Raw genomic sequence first — 21,273 nt, forward strand, 5'->3', positions numbered from 1 at the left:
TTGTAATGCTCCTGCGGTATTCCAGAGGTTCATGAACGATGTGTTCAGGGACCTAATTGACCAATTTTTAGTGATTTATTTGGATGATATCTTGATTTTTTCTAAGGACGAGAAAGAACATCGTCAACATGTCAAGCAGGTTCTGCACCGACTGCGGGCTAATGGGCTTTTCGCCAAGGCTTCCAAGTGCGTCTTTCATGTGCCTGAAGTGGAGTTCCTAGGTCATGTAGTGTCAGGTAGGGAACTTAAAATGGACCCACATAAGGTTGACGCCGTCAACTCATGGCAGGAGCTGAAGACTAAGAAGGATGTACAAAGGTTCTTGGGTTTCGCTAATTACTACCGGGAGTTTATTCCGAATTTTGCAAAGCTCACGGTACCTTTGACGCAGCTTCTGCGCAAGAAACAGCCATTTGTGTGGGGGCGGGAAGCTCACGAGGCGTTTCTACAACTAAAGTCTAGTTTTCAATCGGACAACATACTAACCCATCCTGATGTTGACAAACCGTTCGTGGTAGAAGCGGACGCTTCTAGCTACGCGTTGGGGGCTGTATTGTCTCAGAAGGATTCCTCAGGGACCTTGCGTCCCTGTGGATTTTACTCGCGGCAACTAACACCCTTCGAGCAGAACTATACCATATGGGAGAAGGAGTTGTTGGCGATTAAGGTGGCGTTTGAGGTGTGGCGGCACTGGCTTGAAGGGGCACGGCACCAGATCGTGGTCAGATCTGATCACAAGAACTTAGAGCACTTGCAAACAGCAAAGAGGTTAAACCAGCGTCAAATCCGCTGGGCTTTGTTTTTCTCCAGGTTTAACTTCAAGGTGCAGTTCGTGGAGGGGAAGGCAAACTTGCGGGCCGATGCTTTATCCCGCAAGCCGGAATTTAAGACCAATGAGCAGGTAGTATGTCAGACCATCTTGCCTACTGCCTCTCTGTGTGTTGTAGATAATGAGCTTGGGTTACATGACCAGATCCTTGAGGCTCAGAAGGATGATGTGTGGACTCAGGAGCAACTGATGCTGCTCTCTGCAGGTAACCGTACCATACTGCCGCATCTCCAGGATCAAGACGGGGTATTGGTGCGTAGGGGGCAGGTTTACGTACCAGTGGGGACCCTCAGGTTGGAGGTGATTAGAGCCCACCATGACGAACCCATGGCTGGGCACTTTGGCAGGTTCAAGACCGTACAGCTTATCACCAGGAGCTACTGGTGGCCAAAGATGCGGCAAGACATTCTGCGCTTTTGTGACAGCTGCGCCGTTTGTCAGCAGAGTAAGACGCCTGTTGGGCGCCCTAGAGGGTTGTTATCGTCTTTACCTGTTCCGGAGAGGCCATGGCAAATCATTTCCATGGATTTTATTTCAGATTTGCCTAAGTCTGGGGGTTATACTTGTATTTGGGTGGTGGTGGATTTATTTAGTAAACTGGCTCATTTTATTCCTTGTTCAACCATTCCGGCGGCCCCTACGTTGGCCTTACTATTTACAAAGCACATCTATCGTTTGCACGGAGCACCCGAGGTGATTATTTCAGATAGGGCTCCGCAATTTGTGTCACGCTTTTGGAAACACTTCCATGAGTGTTTGGGGACTAAGTTAAACGTGTCTTCAGCTTTCCATCCGCAAACGGATGGACAGTCGGAACGGGTTAATGGGCTCTTAGAGCAGTATCTGCGTTGTTTTTGTTTAGATCAACCCACGGCTTGGGTAAAGTGGTTACCGGTGGCGGAATTTGCTTACAACAATGCGGTGCACACGTCTAGTCAGCATACGCCATTTGAGCTAACTTATGGTTTTCACCCACGGGGAGGTGTGGCGCCGTCGACCAATGTGGTCTCTTCGGACCCTGTGTACCGCTCTTCGGAAATGGCTGCATTGCATGATGTTGCCCGTCGCTTACTGTTGGAAGCTAAGGCAACGCAGAAGACTCAGGCTGACCGCCACAGGCAGGCAGGGGAGGAGTTGGAAGAAGGGGATTTGGTGTGGTTATCTTCCAAACATATTAAACAGGCTGGGGGAAAGTTTGCGCCTCGGTATTTGGGTCCCTTTCCTATCGTTAAAAAGATTTCTTCTGTTGCGTTTCGTTTGCGTTTACCGTCTAGTTTAAAGGTCCATCCAGTCTTTCATCGTTCGCTGTTGAAACTTGATACCTCTAGTCGTCGTGGTGCTATAGCGGAGGGTATCACTGCCACTTCTCCGCCATCGGGGGAGGAGGCCTTTGTGAGAGGGGATAGTGTTATGATTGAGCCTCATGGCTCTGTTACTGACAGACGTGGGCGTAAGACTCCTCGAGAGTCAGATACTCTCGAGGAGCGAGAGAGAAAAAGACTGCGAGACATATTTGCAGCACCATCTGACGAGGAGTCTTTCGAAGGGTTTACGGAGAGAATGGAGGAGGGGCTGGTTAGCTCAGAGGAGGATGAGATGGATTGGACTCGGGTAAGGGAGGAAGTGGGTGCCACTGGCCATGATGGGACAGAAGATGAATGGGGACCTTCAGGATTAGACCCATGGTTTAGCTGGAGGGATGGGACGGGATCCACAGCTGGAGATGCTGTTGGGCGTAGTCAGAGGTGTTCCAGCTCTGACGAGGAAAGTGATGAGGAAACGCCCGGGTTAAGGAGGACAGCTGACAGTGATGAAGATTTGTAACTGGCATAAAATGGGGCTTGGGAGCAATTGCAAATTGCGTTGGGCAAGGTAATCTGGGCAAACGCTTGGGATCCGTGTGTGTGTGGGACGCTTCCCTGAAGACTTGTGTGCTTTCCTGTGCTGTGACGTAAGTTGATTGGAATCCAGGGTCAGACGGCGGGAGGGATTGTGTGGGCATTTGTTTGTGCAAACCTGTGCTTACTCTTATTAGCTTGACCTTCCGTCGTCTTCTTGACGGACGCCATCTCCTGCTTTGAGAACTCGGACTGAACTGACCACGGCTTGTCTTCCCCCCCTTCTTGGACTTGGAAAAACTACAAACGTCTGCTTCTGGCTTTGATCTACGGAACGGAACTGGTCTACTCAACTGCTACAATCCTTGGCTGATTTACTCGTGTTGGAGATCCTGTCTGCTGTGTGTGTGGGGGAGCGACGCAAGTTACTCTAAGCACAGTGTTGGCAGCAGAGAGGAATCTGCTGCCAATTAGTTGCATTCTTTGTATCTTTTGTTCCTTGGCTTTCGTTTCGTTTATACCCAGGCTGAAGCAAGCAGTTTGTTTTTACCCGGATTAAACTCCGGTTTAATCCGGTTTATCTTTTGAACATTTTACTTTTGCCCCTTTTTGCTCCTAAAGGCAAAAACTGCCTGGCCCTTGTGTTTTACAGGCATTTTTGAGTTCTGTAATCTAATAAACTCTGTTACTTTGAATCTTGTGGCGTTCTGTCCTTGACAGGTGGTCTAACTGAACTTGTCTATTTTGGATTGTTCTGTACTTGATTATATCTTTGGCACTATGTTGGATTCAGGATATGGTATGAACCGTGTATAATTAGAATGTTGTATGGAAAGCTTTAAATAAATTGTTTAAGACATTGGGAAGGACAAAAGGCAGTTATTTTGCTAATGTGATAATAACCTTTATAGGATGCTCCTCATTGTGCAGAGATTCTTAGCTCTCTGACTTCTAGGACCTACAAGCTCTCATCAGGTATCTGTTTTATTAAACTTCATACAGTGCTCTGCATAAAAAGTTCATCTAAAGTACTTTTCCTTAGTAGTTTAAAAAAATTATGTCTCATACAGTGCAAAACCTGTTGAGATCATGTGTGTGGTCATTGGCTATTCAGCTTATGCTATTTTTAATTCTTTCACTGTTTACATTTTCATGTAAAATATTTTTAGTGTTGTCTTCTTCCTCTAAGTCATTTCTAACATGGTGACCCTAAGGTGAACTTATCACAGGATTTTCTGGTACCAATGAGACAATATGTCTCACCCAAGGTCATATAGTAGATTTCCATGGCCAAGTGGAGATTCAAACCTTGGTCTCCAGTCATAGGCCAACACTCCAACCACATTTTCACATTGCAGTCCCAAATATATTACTGAAACTTGTCAAAGTTTTTTAAAAATATGCACAATAGCAAATCACTGCCATTTCTGGTATTGATTTCCCTTTCACATCTCTTATCATGGAAATGAGTGCATTTTATTCTCATGACACCGTGGAGCACTAGAGAGGCAATATCATTTTCTTGGTTTTATTAATGTTGATGGTTTATTATTGTATTCTTTTTAGTCTGCATCTAATAAATTTCAAAAAGCAAGCAATTTCTTCCAGTTCAGATATTCCTACAGAACTGCATGGATCTGTTAATGAGATTGACCACTTTTTAACTCACTATTTAATAATAAATTGGTCTGCTTTAGTGGGGATTAACTAACAGGGACAGCCATGATTTGGTATTTACATTCTTATCTCAACAACTGCTATCATAAGTAATAGATACTACATATGACCCAACAAAGCTGCTGTGTTAAATGCAGTATCTGATATTTAAATAGATTTTTTTGTGTCAGGAGCAACTTGAGAAACTGCAAGTCGCTTCTGGTGTGAAAGAATTGGCCATCTACAAGGATGTTGCCGAGGGGACACACAGATGTTTTGATGTTTTTTACCATCCTTGTGGGAGGCTTCTCTCATGTCCCTGCATAGAGCTGGAGCTGATAGAGGGAGCTCATCCGCCCTCTCCCCGGGTTGGATTTGAACTGGCAACCTTCAGGTCAGCAACCCAACCTTCAAGCCATTGGCCCTGCCGGCACGAGGGTTTAACCCACTGTGTCACTGAGGGCTCCTTATTTAAATAGATGAGAAATATGGTAAGAATTGCTTATTGTGTGGCATCTTAAGATATTTGGATCACCACAGAAAAGATCTGTTGACACAACTGTGTATGCTTCTTGCCAGCAGCAAACTTTAATGGTGTTAGTTCAATCGATTCACAAGTGCTATCTGCAACTGAGATGGGAAGAAATACTGTGTATACATGTTGCTCTGCATATCATCACAATCAAAAAACCCTAAGTTAAAATATATAAATTTATTCAGTAAATTATTCTCTTTTTACATTTTCTACAGTGCAGTGATTATGACTTTGATTATGGAACAGAGTGTTTGCATCTGGCTCTAAAATACAGCAAAACAAATGCTAAGCTTATTGAAGGGCCTCCCGACTTGTGGAAGGTAGGAACAATATTTGGTTTACTTTATTAAAAAAAGAAAACTTTATACATGAAATAGAATTGGTAAGTAGGAGATGGCTACATATTCACATAGCTGAAAGTTACTAGTTAGATATTTAATGTATTTATTTTACTTTTGATGGAATGTGAATAAAGGCTGTATGCAGTGCAAAAAAGAGAAGCATATATTTTAAAGCTATTAAGGACAAATGTAACCAATAGCATAGTTTAAAGAACAAAGCAATGGAAAACCTAACTGCACACCATTACTAGCAAGAAGAAGCATATCCTCATTGAATTATTTTCAGATGCTTCTACTTATATTCTTGTAGATGTGGGCAGCCTTCAGTCATTTAGAAGCAAGTTGTCCTATACATCTGTGGCACTAGACTTTCAGAACCTTTTTCTCCTTAAACTTCAAAGATGCTATTATTAATTAGGGGGTAAGGTTTGACAGAAGCTGTATTTGGAAGACAGTTCTTTAGTAGTTGTTGTCACTGTTGACTTTCAATTCCTTATTGAGAGAAAGTGTGACTTCTTCAGGGTTATTCAGTTAGTTCTTACAATTGAACAGGAATTCAAACACTAGTCTTCTAGAATTTTGTAGCTCAGTGCTCAAACCACTCCACCACACTGACCCCCCCCCACCTTTGGCATTACTTTCCCACATTCCCTACTGAAAAAGCAAAAATAGTGATACCAAAATATGTTTGTGAAATCTAGTTAACAGTAGTATCAATTGTTCCCTAAAAATTAGGAATTACTGCATATACCCTGACATCATAGATCAGAAATCACTATGTAATTGCTCCCTGGCAGAACTATGTACATCTTTCCCCTCCCAGGAGTAATAGTAACAAGCAACTGCTAGAGGTTAATCAATCAATCAAAACTTTGTTTGTATCCCGCCCGCTCTCCCTGTGGGGGCTCAGGGTGGTTAATGGTCCATATTAGACCTGCAACAGACCTCAGAGTGTTGAACTTTTCCCCTTCTTTTTTTAAAATTTCCTCTCCACTTGCCCTGTGGGAGCATGGGAGCATTTTCATTAAAATTTCAACATTTTTAGAAATCTTTGACTCATTTTCTGTTGCCAAGTCTTAAATGATCCAGAGATTTTCAGACTTGCCAAAATTTCACTCCACATTGGAAAAGGTAAGACAGAAAATTACATAAAATAAAAGAATCCAAGATGCCTGGACGTGGTTTGAAACCCATAGGTCACACTTTACCTTTCCTGGTTGTAGGGAAATAACCAGCTCTTTCTGTAATGCCCAATCATCTCCACATAAATGATCCTGGAGTGGGTGGGGTCCTGCAAGAGTAAGTGACTTGGTTGTCCTGTGTTACGGATGTAGTGAATTCCTCCCTCCAAAATGACTTTTCAAATAGGCCAACAATTATATGTAGGCAAGGCTGTAATATGTTGAAGGATAATGTTATCATATTTTAGTTTTGTAATCATGTGAGGTCTAGGGGAGCGTAATTATTTTTTCCTTGAGAACTACTAGAAAAGTTCTATTCTATATATAGGTTGTCTCCTTGTTTCTTCAAAGGCGCTTACACTCACACACAAATACTGTTCCTGGAAGAGGTTCTAATATGGGAAAGCATTCCACAAGATTCTATATCATGAACCATATTAAATGCACTGACAGATGTGCATTGGAGCCCTCAGTAGAAAGACTGTTATTTTCTTTTAATTTACTATTCTTTTATCTTTTGATTTGCTTACTTGCTTGTTAGTCTAATTTTTGAGCAGCAATCATTTTCTTTTTGGTCATTTGCCTCAAGGCAATATCAATTTTGAAAAACAAGTAATGTTTAACTTGTTATAGTCATTATACTTTTCTGTCCTTTAGGTGACCTATAAGAGGGATCTCTATGCAGCTGATTCTTTAATTAAGGGTATGTGTTTGTTCTTGTTTGTCAATTCATATAGTCACCCAACTGAAATCACAGGTTTTATGAAATTGTAGTATTAGCAATTAAAACTAAAAATCATAAAAATGCCAAAAATAATTTTATTTTATTAAAAAATATACACTTACATGAAATACAGTCACCTTTTTCAAAACAGAGAGAATGAATTTAAATATTATTTTCTAGGCATTATGGAAGGTCTCTGATTTTGAGGTTGCCCATTGTGACTTTCTAACCTAATGAAGTGCTGCCGTCCAAGGGGAATCATTCATTAGGAAGTGTTAGCTGGCCCTGATTGAATCACTCCTGTGATGTTTGTTTTTCAGTCTGTGCCCCTTTTCAGAAGATTTTACTTCACTTTCTGTCCCTGTGATAATTATATTTTGAAAAACTTGGTGTGTTGTCGAAACAAGGATTGGTGAGAAAGTGTCAATAGTCCCCATGCTAACTATTTCAGGAGTGAATTTCCCTTCTTAGGGGTAGATTTCGCTCATTTCCTGTTGTCTCACCCCAATTCTTAACTATGTGTCATTTGCAAGTTGGGTGTTTGCAACTTGGGGACTGCCTATACTGTCAAAGAGCTATCACCTGGAACAATTCTGTGCCACAAAATACTTTTTGGGTAGGTTAGACAGAGAGAATGTTTAGACTAGAGCAGTGGTTCTCAACCTGTAGGTCCCCAGATGTTTTGGCCTTTCAGAAATCCTAACAGCAGATAAACTGGCTGTGATTTCTGGGAGTTGTAGGCCAAAACACTTGGGGACCTATAGTTTGAGAACCACTGAACTAGAGTGTCCAGTGAGTTCCAAGCACATGGGGACTTCCACTGTACATCACTGGCTGTTTCATAATAACAGTATGATTTGAATATGTTTTTACCTGATTATTTAAGCAATTTAAAATTCAAATCTTCTGATTTTCAGTAGTCATATTGCCGAAAATAAAAGTCTAATGTTTGTGTGTAGATTTGTATTTGCACCTTACCTTATAAACTGGAAATAACTGAATTCTGACCACTTCACTTGTTTATGTATATGTATATATACTTAGTTCATTTAAAATTCATCAGAAATATGATTTGTAGTCTACTTTAAAATTATCAAAAACAACTGTTCATCTCTAGGGAATTTGAGTATGAAAGACTGACTTACATATAGCAAACAGAGAACTAGCTGCATTAAGCTGAAACCACACTGCATGTCATATATTTACCTAGGAGTATAGGCACATCCTCTTAACAAAGCAACATTGTATTTGTTGTGTGGACTTGTTGCGCCCACCCACAGTTGCTGTACAAGCTCAAACTAACAAGTCATTAAATCAACTAAAAATGCCAAGATTGAAGAAGCTGAATTCAATTTACATAAACACACAAACCAATTTAAAACAGTACTGATTTTTTTCTTTCACTCAATGAACATTCCTTTGCACATGTTCTGCTAGTCACCTTAGTAAAAACTGAAAATCTGCAGACCCTTGTTATGTTTCTTATTTATCACTTTTTTCTTTTTTTTATGTATGATTGCCTGAAACATATGCTATGCTCGAATATTGAAAATGACTTGATAAAATACTTGATTTTTAAAATCATGTAATCTATAAATATAATTTAAACATATATGCATGTTATATGCAACCTATTATCTTCATGATCTCATCCTCCCCAACCTTATGAACTGGCAAGGGCTCTAAGATCAGCTGGGGACGTCCTCCTCTTGGTCCTGCTACCATCTCAAGTGCGGTTGGTGGGGACGATAGAGAGAGCCTTCTTGGTGGTAGCCCCCTGGCTTTGCAACACCTTCCCCAGCGAGATCAGACAAGCTCCCGCACTATCCTCCTTCGTTAGGCACCTGAAGACCTGACTATTCAAACAAGCTTTTGAGAACACCTAGTCCCTAGTTGATCTATGAATTTGCTATGTAGCTTTGCATTTTATCCCGTGCCCTCGTCCCATGGTTACAGCTCTGTACTTATTTCCATTCCCTCGTTCTGTTGTTTACAGCATGGCCATGTTAACGTTTGCTATCACCCCTGATGGATGAGCACTGTTTTATTCTGAGTTTTATGCTTTTGTTACATGTTTATGTGTTTTATTCAATTGTATTTTACATTATGTTTTATTTCATGTCTTGCTTTGTGTAGGCCACCCCAAGTCCCTCAAACCTTTTCAGCCATGGAGCTCTTTGTGAATCAAAAGTTCCTTGTGGAGCTCCAAGTAATGTCTATATATTATATAATTATGATATATAATGTATTTATATATCAGGCATGGCAGTGCAAAATAAAAGTAAAGAAAAAAATTACAATATTCAAAATAAGAACAAATGTAACTAATATAAACTTAAAAGTAATTCACTGGAAGACCCCCAGACCCATCCAGTCCAACCCTCTTCTGCCATGCATGAAATGCACAGCAAAGCAACCCCAACAGATGGCTACCCAGCCTTTGTAATAATAATAATAATAATAATAATAATAATAATAATAATAATAATAATAGCAGAAACCCCAGAAGCCATCCAGTCCAACCTCCTTCTGCCATGCAGGAAAAGCATAATCAACGCACCCCCAACAGATTGCCTTCCAGTCTTTGTAGTAGTACAATAATAGTTGTTATTATTATTATTATTATTATTATTATTATTATTATTATTATTATTATTATTGCCGTGCCAAAAGATCTCAGCCGGCATTTGGAAACAATAGACATTGAGAAAATTACAATCTGCCAACTGCAAAAGGCCACCCTGCTGGGATCTGCACGCATTATCCGAAAATACATCTCACAGTCCTAGACACTTGGGAAGTGTTCGACTTGTGATTTTGTGATACGAAATCCAGCATATCTATCTTGTTTGCTGTGTCATAAAATAATAATAATAATATGTGCAATGTGTACGCTATTTGAATATTTTCATAAAATAATTTCTGAACATATAACATTTGTTTAAGCATTTACAATTTTTTGCCCTACTAGTAGTGCCCCAGTGGCGAAGTGCGTTAAAGCACTGAGCTGGAGACCGAAAGGTCCCAGGTTCAATCCCTGGGAGCGGTGTGAGCGGCCGCTGTTAGCTCCAGCTCCTGCCAACCTAGCAGTTTGAAAACATGCCAATGTGAGTAGATCAATAGGTACCGCTCTGGCAGGAAGGTAATGGCACTCCATGAAGTCATGCCAGCCACATGACCTTGGAGGTGTCTACGGACAACGGCGGCTCTTCGGCTTGGAAATGGAGATGAGCACCAACCCCCAGAGTCAGACATGACTGGACTTAACGTCAGGGGAAACCTTTACCTTTACCTAGTAGTGTTTGTAAAAAAATAGTTCACTAATTTAATAAAAAACTATTCTTAATGCTCTTTAAATAAGACAGGTAAGAACTTGCTAGGTGTACAGACAATGTGGCGCATGTCTGTCTTTTTTTCCTCCTCATGTTATTAGTCTGCAAATAGAGAAACCTCATCCTGCAGTTAAGATGACTCATTTCGAAAGGTAGTTAGAGCCTGGATAGTACAAAAACATCCTGGAAAAAAAGAAGCTCTTTAAGGACTTCTCCCCCGAGGGCAACTATATCTTTCAACCTCTAGTTGAAACACGTCAACTTTAAAGTTTGAGCCTGCCTTTCAGGTATATCTTTAAACGTGTATTCAAAAATAAATGAAGAATTAATTTTTACTTTAAAAAAAATCTCATAACTTGCACAGATACTTAACTGCTGAAATTCTTGTATGTGGCCCCAAACGCCTGCTTAGAAGTAGCAAACTTTTAGCCTTTACAAAAATCAGATGGTAATTCATGTGTTCGTAGTTCAGCAGCCCTCATTTAACAAATGACCTACTGCGCTCTGCTTGGACTTAGCAGTTATTGTGCAGTCGAGTGATTCCCTATTTAAACCAGTGCAGTGTTTTAACCTCATTATTAAATAATGTTTCTCGTTGCTCTCTCTCTTATCTCTAATTTGGAAGAACAAGAATAAAGTAAAGGTTCACATTTCAGTAACTTACGTCAGGGCCAAGTAATCTAATTTGCATGATGCTAAATAGATTGAGTGATATAAGGTCTTTTAATCAGTACTTGTTCATAGAATTCAATACTAGATAACCTTTTTGGTAGGCAGAAAAGAAGATATAAACTGCATGTTTTTTTATGTTACCACTTCTGCAATAGAACAGGCAAACTGTGTGATTGATTTCTCTTGGGTGATTGCCTTCAATGTTACTAGGTTAATGATTTCAACGAAACTGTCTAAAAATTCCTTGGGATATATGCAGTCTTCTTTCATGTACTATGGTAGGTTGTCAATTGCATCAGATAGGTTGGTTCATATGTAAAAATGTTATGTATTAACATAAAGAGTATTCTGACCTTCTAATTCCCTGAGTGTATGTGTAGTACAGGTACCCATGACTTCATTTTGCCATGGCCCATGCCTGCTTTTGCCACCCAAATTCCTTCTTCGCCTTTTCCTTGGATAAGGGAGGGAGAAGTTCAGATCTTTCTTTTTGGTGGGGATTGGTAAGCTCCTTATGCATCCCTCTCCATTCTCACATGTTGGGAGCTCACCTTATCCAAGAGGTGAAGAGTGTGCAAGGCCTTGAGACAGTGCTTGTACATAGGCAGCCCACCTGCCAAAGATAGGTTGCCACCAAAGACAAAGAGTCTCCATGTCCTTGCTGGGCTGAGGGAGGCACAGGCAGCCTGGAAGGAGCATCCATCCCCTTACACCACCCAGATAGCCATGTCACTTCATGCAGCCAGGCTGCCCACACCTCACTTGACCAAGAAAGGGTCCTTCATCCCCTTGTTCTGCCAGGAGAGGTGTGTGGTTCCGCTTGTCTATGCTGGTAGCCTAAAACCACCAAAGAAGTTCATAAAACGTTTTATATTTAAAGTAGAATTGATGTTGAAGCTCCTTGCAATCTGTAACAACTGCCCCCCCCCCCCCCAAACAGGCACCATATCTTCCTATATTCACTCCTCGCACCCTAGATGTCAGACGCATTCACTCTAGAAGACACTTGACATCAATTTAATTAGGTAGTGAAAAGAAGATCTTCCTGTTTTTGCCCAGGGAATGACTTTATGGACTCCATTGACTTAAAGGGGACTGGAAGATGATGTCTGAATAAAACTACTAAGCTGTTACATCATTATTACTGCAAAGAGTTTTCTAGACGTCTGACCAAGCATAGCCACTGTGTACATGGAGAAGTTGGTCAATAAACTTTATCCCTAGCATGTCAAACTGCTGAACGCGCCTGTAAACCTTTGTACTTTTGTAATGAAGCCATTTCTTACCCTTTCTAGTTCAAGCCCATTTACAATCCTAGCTGCTCCTAGACTGCACAGTTTTAAAAGAATCTGATCAATTGACGTTTAAGTAGTGGCCATAGCACGAATTGCTGGCTATAACTACAGAATACTATCTGTGACAGCCCAAGAACATCTAAAGCTATAAAATTCCCTCTCTTGTTCTCAAATTACTGTGGGACATGTGATATGGTTTTTACATATAAAATGTTTTGCTAAATTAAACAAATGGAAAAAGGCAATAACATGGTCTAACAACCCGTTTTTCTTTGGCCAAGATGTTCATCTGTATCTCAACACCACAAAGGCTCTTAAATGAAGCCATGTAGGTGGTAGAGTTTATTTGTAACCTCTTTGAAAGATCTGTGTAGCTGAAAAGAATACTAAGCTTTGCAGAATGTTATTTTGATCATAATCTCATTGTTTTTGCACTGTAGTGATTCAAAACATTTTTGATGCTTTGTGGTTGATAGTCCAATATTTAAAGCAAAACTAAGGGCTAATTTACATGTATGTGTAAATCACACAGTTTTTCTACACTTACTGATATATTTAAATTTAAAGTAATTGTACTGGAGTTGACATGGATCTTAGTGTTCTCATCTAACATCATGATCAATACTGATCATACATGTTGTCCAGAGCCAGCCCTAGGTATTTTTCAGGTGTAGGCAAACAGAATTTTGGTGCCCCCCCCAAACCAATCACTGAAAAATAAAAGCGTTGGATAAGCGAAAATGTTGGATAATAAGGAGGGATTAAGGGAAAGCCAATTAAACATCAAATTACATTAAGATTTTACAAACTAAGCACCGAAACATCATGTTTTACAACAAATCAACAGAAAAAGCAGTCTTGACTGCGCCCCTGCATGTTTTGCGCCACAGGCGACTGCCTAATTCACCTCATTGTTGGACCGCCACTGGTTGTAACTACTCTCTAAAAGTATCACTTGCCTATTTGTATTAGAAAAAAGAACAATGCTAGAATACATAGTTTAAGAAATCCTAATTATTTGTAATGCGTGTTTGACTTGTTTCACTTGAAACTTGGGATATGATATTGGCAAGTGAAGAGCAGGAATAGTGCAATCCACACATGGGATGAAACAAATTTTTGGGTTTCATTCCCTCTTTATAAGTATTAACCAGCCTTGAAGCCTGAATACACCTTATCCTTCCTATAAAAGATGGATAATTTCTATATATAGAAATTTTCCTAACTTGGTATTTCAATAAAATCTTCTAAAATACTTGTATGCTATAAAATTATACAGATTTTTTTTAGCATAATAAGAATAATTCTGTTTCTTTTTTCTATTGCTTCTTTCAACTAGACGCCATTTCACAACAACTTTGTATTATCAATAATAATATCAATGAAGATGCTAGTCAAGTAGGGTTTCTACTTCATGGAACACTGAAAAATCATGTGAAAGTAAGTATTGGGTCCTGATAGAGAAATAAAACCAAGTTTCATCTTGAAAGACAGTTACAAATGGTTTTGTGTCATTGAACTTTATGATAAAGAACTTTGAAGTGGGATGACAGTATATTTGTTTGACCTTATATTGTGTGTTATTCTCACGATGGCATGGAGGAGCAATCCACATGATTGTATTCATCCCTGCCAACCCAACTTGGGAGGAGCCCATGTCCTTTTCAATTACTGTTAGACACATTCCTCTATCATTTATTCCTATTTTTCTTACCAATGTGACATGTTTTGCTCTTCGGTATTTGGGGGATAGGATATTAAAGTGATACTAGACACCATACCTTCCCTTTGGAGCCAGCTAACAGGGCCACTTACCTCATGCTGAGCAATCCCTCTTCATCATTTCGTGCCACATGACTGGCAAAGGATCCAGAGGCGGCGGGGGGGGGGGGGGGCGGTGTCAATTTATGTCATAGGAGGCCATTTAGAGAAGGATTTCCTTCTTTCTCTTTCATTTATGGGGGGAAAGAAAATGATATACATACAGGTTATACATTTCAGAGCAGCAATTGTATAGATATAGATCATAGTTTGGAAAACAGACATCATAGCTTAGGTAAAATGAGGGACAAGGAGGTAGATCTGCCCCTAATAGAGGAACATCACAATATTGACAAAAGGGCAGTGCCAGTTGGAGGAGGATTGCTGTTTTTCATGCATTTATGGTCAAACATAACAATGGATCAGTGGCTGAACCAAATAATGACATCAGGTTTCAAGGAAAATATTAAAGGCAGATATAGAAACAACACAGGAAGTTAACCATCTCTTAGTCAGGAACAATAGAGGAAGTTCCATTTGATCAGTGGTTCACTAGAGCTTACTCTATTTTTTTTTTGTAGGTTTGCCAAAAGATTTGAGCCCTGTTGGCTTATTTTGATCTCTGATATCTCAGTATTTCCATGATGTGCATGAGATTCAGTACAAGATACATTGAATAAAATAGTTTGAGGATGGGTTTATTAATACAATCAATTTCTTCTTTCAGGTCATTAAAAGTACATCAACATCTGTTTCTGAAAATGACAATCACTTGCAAAACATCTTATTAGAACAGTGTTACAACTTTGTCTGCATAAATGTAAGTAATTACGGAAAATCAAAGGCAATCTTCCAAATTACTTTTCGTTCTTTTTTTGACCTTACAGTTTTAGTTATATATATTGTATTTGTGAAAAATGGCCTTCATACAAATGTCATGGTTTTCTATCAAACCAACAGAACTGCAAATGTAAAGAAGATGTTTTGTGTTGACCTGATCCAGAACTGTTATGACTACATGATCATGTAGAAAGGACTGCTGGTATATTTTCCAAGTAGCAATATCTTATGAAATGATTTTGAAATTAGTGCAGCTAAAATTGGCTTTACACAGTTACAAAATTACAAAGAAATGTGGTTTCAGTGTTGGACTTGATCTCTGGGAATCCAGAGTTCAGCTGGAGAAACCCACTGGGTGAGCTTGGGGAAGTCATACTCTCTCAGCCTTAGAGGGAGACAAAAAACACCACAGTAGATTTGCCTTAGGGTCACAATCAATTTGAAAAATAGGAAGGCACATAACAATAACTTTTGATCTCATTTATTCCCACTATATTTACCATTACATGTTCACAAAACTGCAACCTTGGTGTATATGAATGTGTTTGTATTCAAAGGAATCTAACTAACTATAGCAAAAACCTTGACAAAATTCTTACAGCTTCAAATATAATTTTAGTCTTTTTTCCACTTGTCAGATTAGTTACAGTTCTGCTTTTTGTCATAAGAATGCAACTTGTCTTGTTTGAATGAAGTTATTTATTATTGTTATTATCCAAACTGTTTCATGTTTTTTAACAATCTAACATATTACAGTTCAAAAATACTTTATTATTTGCTTTCCAGATATGGTTCTGTGAAACAGATGCTTTGTTGTCATGGAAGAATTTGACACTTTCCGTTCTGTGGTTCTGCAGTCAATATATCTTTGATTACACAGAGACTCTTTTTTCCTTAGTGAAAATAATTTTCATGATTTGTTTGTTTATTTGTTACATTAGATGAAGTTCTCTGGAGAGTTCATAAAAATAGATTTTAAGAGCTATAAAATATAAGAATATAATAAAAATTGAATCAAAATACTTACAAACAGCTACAAAATAAACTAAAACCATTAATTTTGCTTAGATATAAAAACCTCAGTGGGAGAATAAAAAGGTTTTCACATGGCACCAAAGAGTTCACACTAAGAGTGCCATGCAAGAGTTATTGGCACCCCTCATTAAGTTCCTCTACAATTTAATCGGGTGCCAATTGCAGGTTGGGATAATTGCAAAGCATTTTAGGTTTTATGGCAGAGATTTGTCCTTTCTAGAAACCTATGTAGTTTGAAAAGATTCAGTAAAAAACAAAACAAAATAGACAGGTTGTTCGGTTCCTGAATCCAGATCCATGCTGGATCCAGGAACCATAGGAATCCATGTCTATCCCCCACCCCCAACCAGTCCCCCTTAGGCTGAAAGTGCTGCTGTTGAATGTCACGTCAGTAAATGAAAAAACAACTGCCACCCAGGGCTTGATTATGGATGAGCATGCTGATCTAGTTTGTATCACAGAGACCTGGCTAGATGAGCCTGGGGGGAAGGAGAGGGTTATCTCTCTCAGCTCTACCCACCCGGAGTCTCTGTATAGTAGTAGGCGAGGCCTGGGGGGTGGGGAGGTGAAATTGTAGTGTTCTATTGTGATTCCACCCCCCTGACAAGGTTCCCTATTCCACATACAATATCTCTTGAGTGTATGTACCAAAAGGTGGGTAGCTGCAACCGAATAGGGATTCTGTTAGTGTACCGCCCACCCTGCTACTCAACAGTCTCCTTTCCTGAGCAAGTCTGGGTGGTCACGGGTTGGCGTTCTAGTCTCAGCGGTCAATAGTGCTGGGAGACTTCAGCATATATGCTGAGACTTCCCTGTCAGGAGTGGCCCAGGACTTCATAGCCTCCATGACAACCATGGGTCTATCCCAAGTGGTGTCTTGCTCTACCAATGCTGCTGGACACACTTTGGAAGTTTGGACCTTGTTTTCTGAGCAGGGTGGAAGGATGGTGATTGTGGTGTGGAGGAACATGTAATAACTACTTTGTCATGGGCCAATCACTACCCGGTCAGGTTTAGACTCATTAGGACTTCAAACCTCCACAGGATGGGGGACTGATCAAGAAGGTCCGCCCCAGGAGGCTTATTGATATGGATGGATTTCTGTTGGCTTTTGGGGATTTTCCTATCATCAGCCAAAATGGCCCCCCTTGCTTCTGGCAGCAAGCTAAAACCTTTTTATTCAGACAGGATTTTAGAGATGAAGATTTTTGAGATCAATTCAAGGGATTTATAACTTTGAATATGTTTTAATGGTTTTTGATTGGGAATTTTTTAAATACTGTTTATATTTAATCCTGTTTTAATGTTTGCATATTGGTATATTTTAAATTCTATACTAATGCTTTTATGTTAAGCCCCTTTGAGTCTCTTTCGAGAGAGATAAAGCAGAGTTATTATTATTATTATTATTATTATTATTATTATTATTATTATTATTATTTTGCTGGGATAACCAATAAAGTTGCAGCTTGTTTTACTCCCATTTGAGCTGTCTTTGTGTGATTATTGCAAAGCAGACATTATTAGCCACTGGTTTCACATTGAAATTAGGAGCTATCTGCTTCAGCGTTTACGGCCAGCATTCTTGTAGGATACCATTAGGGATCCAAGCAGGTTTATATGCAATGTGTATGATAAACAGTTGTTTAGGTAACCCACTTCCAGACACTTTGTGGTCCTTCTTCTCCTTTACAACCCTTGGAATCCTGAGACTTACACAGAGGAAAGGATAAATTATATTTTTATTTATACTGCAGCTGTAAATAGACACAGCAAAAAGTGGATACTAGGTTTTGCTGAGTGGCTTATAGCCTATAATTCAACAAAGAAGACAAGAAAGGGAAAGGCAGCAACTGATATAAAGCCTTCTTTTAATAACAAGTATTTAGGAATAGTTACAGTAAAGTATGGGGGCATGGGAAAGGTAATCAATGTAATGAAAAATGTAAGCCTACAATATATTTGAAGAGCCTTTTATAATATGAATTTGGCTTTATTTTAGGATGATCCGAATGGCCTTCAAGAGACTCATCAGCTCCTAAAAATACTTGAAAACAGAAATGCATCTGTTCTATATTCTGTTGTTCTCATCTCAGTAAGTTAATTTGATACATTATCCAATTTATACATTATGATTTTTTATACATGGGGTCACATATGAGATTCCTTGCCTACAAAAAAAGTCACATATAAGGGACAATTTAGCAAAGACAAACAAAAATGTGCCATTAGTTGAAAAATTGATAAAATCAGTACCCTCCTGCTGGACAGATTTTATTTTTTTGTTGCTAAATAGGCTATCACATTTTACAAAATCTGGACTTTTGCAGCAATGCATTACATATGTAAGAGATGGGATTAATAGTACTTTCCTGTGGTAGCACTAAATAACTATTCAGTTCAGCACTGTAAATCGTGAAAGTTAGTAAGCTGTAGTGGTTTTTCTAGGACACTGGGATACCAGGATTTGGATCTCCACTCGGCCACTGGGTAACCTTGGACAAGTGATACTCTTTCAGCCTCATAAGAAGACAATGGCAATCTCCCTCTGAACAAATCTTGCCAAAAAAACCCTGTGATTAATTCACTTTAAACTGGTAACAGCTTGAAGGTACACAGCAGCAGCAACAAATATTCAAATGAGCTGATTTCCTAGAAAGTGTTCTTAGTATTTTTAGAAGCATCAACAAATTCCAGGAAAAGTTTATATATTTGAAACCAATATTTAAAATTGTGGCCTGTTGTTTTGGGGTTTTTTTTCCTATGAGAATTGAAGGATCTCTGAAAATTATCAGTTCTTTTTCACTTTCTTTGTAGGTACACTTGGCTATTTTAGAAAATACATTTTTGAGCAGTGCAATGCAGAGCTTAACTAAACTTGCAAAGGAAGTAAAGAAGAAGAATATTTTGCTTTATGGTTTCATTGTAGATTACAGGAAGGTATGTAAATGAATTAATTTTTAAAATGTCTGAATTATTATTTTCTGTGACCGATGTAATTGTTTTTTTAAAGAGGAGGAGAAAGAAAAAAAGGACATATGGAAGTGTGGATCTATGGCAGGCTTTTGTAACGGGCATATATATATATATATATATATATATATATATATATACACACACACACACACACACACACACACACACACACACACACACACACACACTTCTATTGGCCACGCCTCCCTCCTTGTCAAAGACAGAACGCCACCAGATAAAGTTCAACACAGCTTATTAAAGTTACAGAACTAAAAAGTGCCCGTATGAAACAAAGGACTAGGCAAACACTTGCCTTCAGTATAAAAGATACACAAAAAGACTCCGCTGATACTAAAAAGTGGTTCAAAAGATTAACCGGATTAAACAGGAGTTTAATCCGGGTTAAACAGAAAATGCTTACTTCAGCCCAGCAATTTAAACAAACAAAAGTTGATAAACAAGGATTCAAAGAAACATAAATAGCTGGCAGCAGATTCCTCTCTGCTACTCGAAAGCTGCAAATGAGTAACTAAGGTTGTTACTCCTCCGTGCAACAAACGGAATCCGGATCCAGGCACTTCAATCAGGGTAGCGACGGTCAACAGGGTCCCAGTCCGGTCCGAGGTCGAAAGCCAGGTACAGATGTCTTTGGTTCACCAATTCCACCGAAAGCCACAGAAGGGGTAGTCCGAGGTCGTAGTCAGTCAGTCAGTCCAGCGTCAATCCAGAATAGGCAATTAATGTCCGTCAAGAAGACGGAGGTCCAAGCTAATAAGATTAAACACAGGTTGCACAACAAAAGCCCACACAGTTCCTCCCGCCGTCTATGCCCAGTGTCCTTGGTAACTTACGTATTCAGCAAACGAAACACACCCGTCTTCAGGAAATTCCCAACAAGAGCCCAAGCGTTCGTCCAGATTACCTTGCCCAACGCAATTAGCCCTGGATTCTAAACCCCATTTTATGCCAGTTTACAACTCCTCATCGCTGTCAGCTGTTACCCTAATTCCAGGTGTCTCATCATCATCATCATCATCAGAGCTAAAACACCTTTGACTATGCCCCACAGCATCCCCAGCTGTGGATCCCGTTCCATCCCTCCAACTCGTCCACGGGTCCGATCCTGCAACCCGCCAGTCGCCTCCCATGCTATCATTGCCAGTGACACCCAAATCCTTCCTCACACGAGTCCATTCCATGTCATCCTCCTCTGAGCTAACCACCTCTTCCTCCATTCCCTCGGTAAAACCCTCAAAGGAATCTTCGTCAGTTGGTTCTGCAAATAAGTCCCGCAGCCGTTTCCTCTCTCGCTCCTCAAGAGAGTCTGACTCTCGAGGAGTCTTACGACCACGTCTCCCAGTATCGGAGCCATAAGGCTCAACCATAACACTCCTTTCCTTCCTGCCTGCCTGACCAGGAAGGCAGGCAGCAAAGGGCCGACCAGCAAAGGGGAAGCCCTGCCCCTCCCTGCCCATGGGTTGCAGGGAAGTCCTTTTCAGGCAGAATGTTGTGTAGTCCTGATCTATGGTATTCCCTACACTGTACAGTTACATCTTGTTCTGAACCCCACTGCCAGCAGAAAACTGCTGAGACAGCAGTAGGTCTGGAGACGTTTGTCATCACATTGACAATCCCTTGTGGTAGATACATTATTCTCCCATCAAGCTTCCCTCTTTACTGGCAGAGATGCATTTCTAAATCTTTCTGTGTATCCTGAGCCATCCTCCCAGATAGAGCTGGTTGGTCTCCTTAGAGTGGATTGTATCTTCTTCTGAATGGAACAAGTTCTTCCAAGTTGCAGAATGATCTTTGATCTAATGAGGGCCTTTACTGACAAAGTGGAGGATGGAAGGAATTTTGCCAGTTTCCCCTGATGCATATCATCTCATATGTTGGTTCTCACCACCGTTTTGTGGGGGAAGGACTGTGGCGGGATGAAGAATCAGTGAAAATCCCTTTCCAATTTATATTAGTAAAGGACTGCTTGCTCAAAAGTTTTATGTAGGCAGAATGGCATGACTAAATACAGCTTATTGGTTTTATTGTTTTTGTCTAATACTTTTTAATACTGTTGTAGGTGACTCTGAAATCAAATCCTATAGCCTAGAAATTATCTTCTGGCGTCAGTCATTATTGTTTTATAAAAAGATGCCTAACCTTTTCAGTAATTAGTTGAATGTTCATTGAATCATAATATATCTGGTTGATGGGAATGTCAGAACATTTTTTACTAGCATATATTTGATTTCTCATGGCTG

General features: G+C 39.8%; 1 protein-coding gene across 2 annotated transcripts in view; it reads left to right on the top strand.

The window, feature by feature from the left end:
• Positions 1 to 21,273, top strand: part of crppa (CDP-L-ribitol pyrophosphorylase A) — a 62,563-nt gene that overhangs the window by 26,757 nt on the left and 14,533 nt on the right. For both annotated transcript variants that reach the window (XM_062983841.1, XM_008112615.3), the window contains exons 4-9: positions 5,074 to 5,178; positions 7,038 to 7,083; positions 13,743 to 13,843; positions 14,892 to 14,984; positions 18,042 to 18,134; positions 18,857 to 18,979. In XM_062983841.1, coding sequence (XP_062839911.1) covers positions 5,074 to 5,178; positions 7,038 to 7,083; positions 13,743 to 13,843; positions 14,892 to 14,984; positions 18,042 to 18,134; positions 18,857 to 18,979 — 561 coding nt within the window. The remainder of the gene's footprint in view (positions 1 to 5,073; positions 5,179 to 7,037; positions 7,084 to 13,742; positions 13,844 to 14,891; positions 14,985 to 18,041; positions 18,135 to 18,856; positions 18,980 to 21,273) is intronic.

Source organism: Anolis carolinensis, chromosome 6 (genome assembly GCF_035594765.1).
Source record: "Anolis carolinensis isolate JA03-04 chromosome 6, rAnoCar3.1.pri, whole genome shotgun sequence".
Taxonomy (NCBI): Eukaryota; Metazoa; Chordata; class Lepidosauria; order Squamata; family Dactyloidae; genus Anolis; species Anolis carolinensis.